Raw genomic sequence first — 4,931 nt, forward strand, 5'->3', positions numbered from 1 at the left:
CTTAAAAAGGTCACTAGATATGGAAAAATCTTCTCTAAGTAAGTCACAATTTCTAGTGAGCTACAACTATTATAGTTTTTTCCTTTTTTATTTTCTCCTCTTTGTCTTCTTGGTATTTTCCTCGTGGTTATAATGTGCACAATTGCTCTATCTTAGTGATTTTATTTATTGTTGTTTTTTAAGATGACATTTTTTATTTACTAATCTATGGCTCAATTTTCTTGTGGCTATTTCACATGATCTTGCTTTCTTGCCCAAGCTCTCTCCATGTCCAATAAGAGACCTTGACCCTCATGGTCTTTGCTGTTACACACTTGTTGGTGTTTGGTTATTCTTCTAAAATTTATTTTTTTATAGAATGTATTTTTGGGAAGAGAAAAGAGAGCTCTTAGGCTCTTATACATGCATATTTCTTGTAATGAGAGCTTGCACAAGAGCTCTAAGTGCTTTAATAGCATGGATTATGGCTCTTAGAGGTCTTATGTAAGCTCTAATGCATGCATTAAGAGCTCTCGACCTTGTATAATATTTTCAAGGCATGTATTGGAGCTCTTAGAGCTTTTGCATGAGCTCTAATACATGTATTAAGAGTTCTTATTACATGCATAAGAGCTTGATGCATGCATTAAAGCTTGCATAAGAACTCTAAGTGCTATAAGAACTCTTCTATGCATGCCACAAGAGCTTTTTTAATGTATATTTTAATGCTATAACATCTCGTATTCAAGGTATAAGAGACTTTATGCATGCTCTAATTCTATAAGAACTCTTATACTAGCTCCAATGTATACATAAGGCCCTTATACATGCATTGAAGCTTGCTCAAGATCTCTAATCCATGATATTAGAGCTCTTAGGACTCTTATGCAAGTTTAACTACATGTATCAAGATCTTTTTTATTCATTTTATCACTTTTCTCACTCTCTTGTTAACCACTTTGGGTTTTATGGAATGTTTCACCAACATGGATATATTATCAACAATCTACAGTCACAATGTCCACCTTCATTTAACTACAAATGTCTTCATCAAGTCACCAATATATTGTAAAATAATCTTTGTCATGTTATAAGGGTATCAAGAGAATGTTTAACATTTTGGGCAAAAAGCATGAGTCGTGAGAATACTGACAATTAAGGCCAAGCCTATGTAAAAAATCTCAAATGGAAGGAACCCTCACAAGTTGCTTACTGTTTGGTTGCCTAGTGAGAAAATGCTTTTGAAGCATAAAATCTAGCTCCTCATGTTTGTAAAGAGACTTTCCATTTGTGTAATAGAAGAAGTGTGTTCTCTCTACTTTTTCTCTCCCTGTTAGTATGTGTGGATATGTTATGCTTAGGGTTTGGGAAGGCAATGCCATCCACTAAATTCTGCATTTTCTCTCTTTTCTTCTCTTATGTTCTTCTCCATTCTATTTTCTTGTGGGTCTCTAGAGGCATTGCATAATACAAGTGGATTAAAGATTAGACCTTCTTGTGGGTCTAGGCATTGCATAATACAAGTGGATTAAAGATTAGACCTTCTACTACATGAGCTTTGGCTTCACCAATCGCAATACCTACCACATGAGAAATTGCCTTAGTGTGATAATGAGTGTAGGAAGATCACTTGAGAATGCCAACATAAGGGTTGAATGGCAGGTTCTGCTTTATAGTAAATTTCCAAATAAGGACCCTTTCTCCAATAAGTCTAAATATTTATTGGAGCCATTTCCAAAGAGTAGCAATAAGCTTCTCTAACCATGGTTTTCTTTCCTTTGTGTATATTGTGTCTTATGCCCGATGCTTAGTATTGGCACACTGAGAATAGCATATGGTTTTGGTGTTATTTTGGAGGTGTTTTTTGTGTTTTGTTTTTGTTGAAATTTATTTAAATTGATAAGATTGAGCACAAGTATAAGATTTCAGTCTAAGGAAAGTAATGTCAAGTAGGTATTGTGCATGTTTTTTGCTTTCATTTCGTACACCTAGATTCAACTTTCTTTAATTAATCTTTAGTTTTTTGATGTTTTTAGCATTATAAAACTTATTAGATAGTAGCTAAGTATGTTCATAGTAGATATTAGGTTAGAAATCATCAAAAGAATAAGTAAATATCATCAATAGTGGGCCCAAAATCTCCAAAAACTACTCTTGGGTTTGAATTCTACACTCGAAGAAATCATAAGTTCTAAACTTCTATACCCGTGGAAGTTACTTCTACGCCTTCTATGCTTGTGGAAGTCATTTCCACATGCTTTCTACGTGCACTGTATATCAAGCATACCTTATCAATTTTTACCCAATCAAGTGTTGCCACGTGCCAAATAAGATTGCCCACAGAAATCACTTCTATGTCCGAATAAGTAAATTTATTTTGCTAAACAAGTCCATTCCTCTGCTCAAAGATGTCATTTTTCCAGTCAAAGAAGTCAATTTTCACGCTTGTCGAGGCATATCATAATGTTCCTATCACTTTGACATTAGATGCTTATGGTAGTGCGTGACATAGACTGACAACACGCTACCATTGGTGCCACTATCTGGTGTCGCACTGTGGCAACGTGTGAACATGCCCTTCTTTTAACAAGGACAAAAGAATTGTGGGCTATCCTCTTTTTTCATAATATTTTAGACTTTAATTTTAAAGCTTGTAGCTTAGGCCCATTTCACACGTCCACCGGACACAAATGATTTGGACCCAATTGTCCACATAAAATCTATTGAAACTGTCCATTAGGCTTTCACATAAGACCGCTTGGTGTAATGTTGGTTCAAAACTCATCTAGCTAAAAACCAAACCCGCCCAACTTCTTGGGCGATGTCACACAGTCGTCCGGACGCGTGTGAAACTTGAAAAGCTGCTTTTGATTGGCACATGCTACTCTATGTACGCTTCTTCTTCTCGTCGCCACAGCGATGATGGGTGTAGCAGGCAGCACTCTGACTCGAGAGCAAGCGATCACGGAGTTGAAAGCGGAGGTGGATACAGAGGCCGAGGAGAATCTGAGGTTTTTCAACCGAAAGCAGGAGCTGAAAAATCTGTTTGAGTTTTTCAGGGGTGAATCTTTGGCTGTGATGATAATGGTCGGCCCCAAAAACTGTGGTAAGACAGCTCTCCTCAAGGAGGCGGAATTTTTGTGGGAAAGCAAGGCCGTGTTGGCAGTGGGTTCGCCCGTCTTCCATATAGACTGCAGGATGGAAAATTTCGGAGAGGTCCTGAACGCTGCAAGTGCCATTGTAGCTTCCTTCAGAAGCTTTGTGGATAGATTGGAAGAGATATCCAAATCTGTTGCAATCAACATGCCGGACATGGACCTCAGTTTTCTTAAGGTTCAAGGTGAGCTCAATGTAGGTAATGTGATCTCAGCTCTTCGCCGGAATGTTCAGGGTGGTGATGTATTCAAGATTATGAACTCTCTGAGGAGGTGCATGGGTATGAACCGTGGAGCAAGGCCTGTTTTTATTCTTGATGAAGCCAACTGTCTGAAGCACTGGCCTGAGAAAGAGTTAAAGCAATTTGTAGGCTTCTTTCAAGCAATCACTAAACAAGATCATAAAGCTTACCTGGTGCTTTCTAGTTCTGATGATTTTTTCATTTCTTGGGCTTCACGACTTTTCCAAGATGGTGAATGGCTGCCATTTGGTTTGGGCCCATTTGGTCGTGAAGATGCACGGGCTTTTTTTGATCTGTACTCATCAGTTAAGTGGAAGCAGTATGTGGATGACGATGGGCAGGCAATTGTTGAGAGCGCACAGTCTTCTCAAGTCCGAAAGCTGACTGATGAAGAATGGAACAAGGCATATGGTGTTTGTGGAGGATCTCCACAGTTGCTGCGATTACTGGCTCGACTTGCTGTCACTGAGCCATTGGAAGAAGCTTTGGAAGGGCTTGTAGAGGACACGATGGAGGTCGTGTCTTATGGATTGCATGAGGAGGAGAAATGGAATGGTAAAAAATTCAAAGAGATGATGCGAGGGATCGTCGCCAATGGGCACATTGGATTCGATGATGTAGTCAAGAAGATCTACGATGATACAGCGATTGCCCGGGCTGAAATTCATGCCATGCTGAGGGAAAATGTCATCCATGTCCGCTATGCACGAAAAGGAATCAAGTATGCTGATCTTGACATCCCTGGCCCCCACCACAGGTTTCAGATTATGGCAAGATCTCCAGTACACTTGGCAGCCATGAAGAAAATGTTGGAAGAAATGCACAGTAACCTCTCTCTATAGGGGCACATGGGTAAGCAGTAGTCAATAAAGGGAATGTTATGGAGAATCACTGTCTCTTTACATCTTGTCCTTCCTATGGGGGAAGGAAGCAACCAGGCCGGGGCATATATGCATCTTGACTACCTATAGGAGCTGGAGAACACATGAAAGAAGACTAGCTTATGGAAGGAGGCTGGCTTGTTGACCGGTTTTCCTTCTCTTCCTTTTTTTCCCCCCACAACATGTACATGTACATGGAGTTTTTGAGTTTTGTTATGCCTCTACTTTTGGTTTGAGGTTTCATGTGCTCATGATGCTATAGTATCGTATCTTCTACAAAATTTGAGTTTCAGCATGTTTTTGATTATAGTTTACTTCATATAAGTTCTTTTAGGCTAGACATCTACAGGCACTAAAATTACCCATGTGAGTTGTTATTGTAACTGTTCAACAAATTAGACTAGCTGTTCAACAGATTAGACTGCTCGAATGAGCACTTTAAGTAATGTGCCATCAGTAAATAGGAGCTTGTTTTATTTACCCACATGTGCTCCAAGGGATGGCTTGACATCCTCCAAGAATCACCTAATCACAGGCTAAACAAACAAGGTTAGAGAACGCCAAGGTTGTTAGAGGCGTCACAGGCGTTTGGTACGAGGCGGGTATGGTACGCGCCTCGAAAGACTCATATTTTTTAGAGACGTTAGAGGCGTCCGTTATATATATATATATAT

The 4,931-nt window shown here is 39.3% G+C and overlaps 1 protein-coding gene across 1 annotated transcript; it reads left to right on the top strand.

Annotated features, from left to right (window-relative positions):
* The first annotated feature begins 2,828 nt into the window (after positions 1-2,828).
* LOC147614348 (uncharacterized) lies at positions 2,829-4,566 on the top strand. Its single transcript, XM_086780443.1, has one exon. The coding sequence runs from the start codon at positions 2,899-2,901 to the stop codon at positions 4,216-4,218; it is 1,320 nt and encodes a 439-aa protein (XP_086636569.1). The 5' UTR covers positions 2,829-2,898; the 3' UTR covers positions 4,219-4,566.
* Positions 4,567-4,931: the final 365 nt, after the last annotated feature.

Source organism: Cibotium barometz, chromosome 42 (assembly GCF_041138505.1).
Source record: "Cibotium barometz isolate CiBa-2024 chromosome 42, ASM4113850v1, whole genome shotgun sequence".
In the NCBI taxonomy this organism is placed as follows: domain Eukaryota; kingdom Viridiplantae; phylum Streptophyta; class Polypodiopsida; order Cyatheales; family Cibotiaceae; genus Cibotium; species Cibotium barometz.

Bases quoted from the DNA above. Each gene is read 5' to 3' on its own strand.
- LOC147614348 (XM_086780443.1), top strand. From the start codon at position 2,899: ATGATGGGTGTAGCAGGCAGCACTCTGACTCGAGAGCAAGCGATCACG.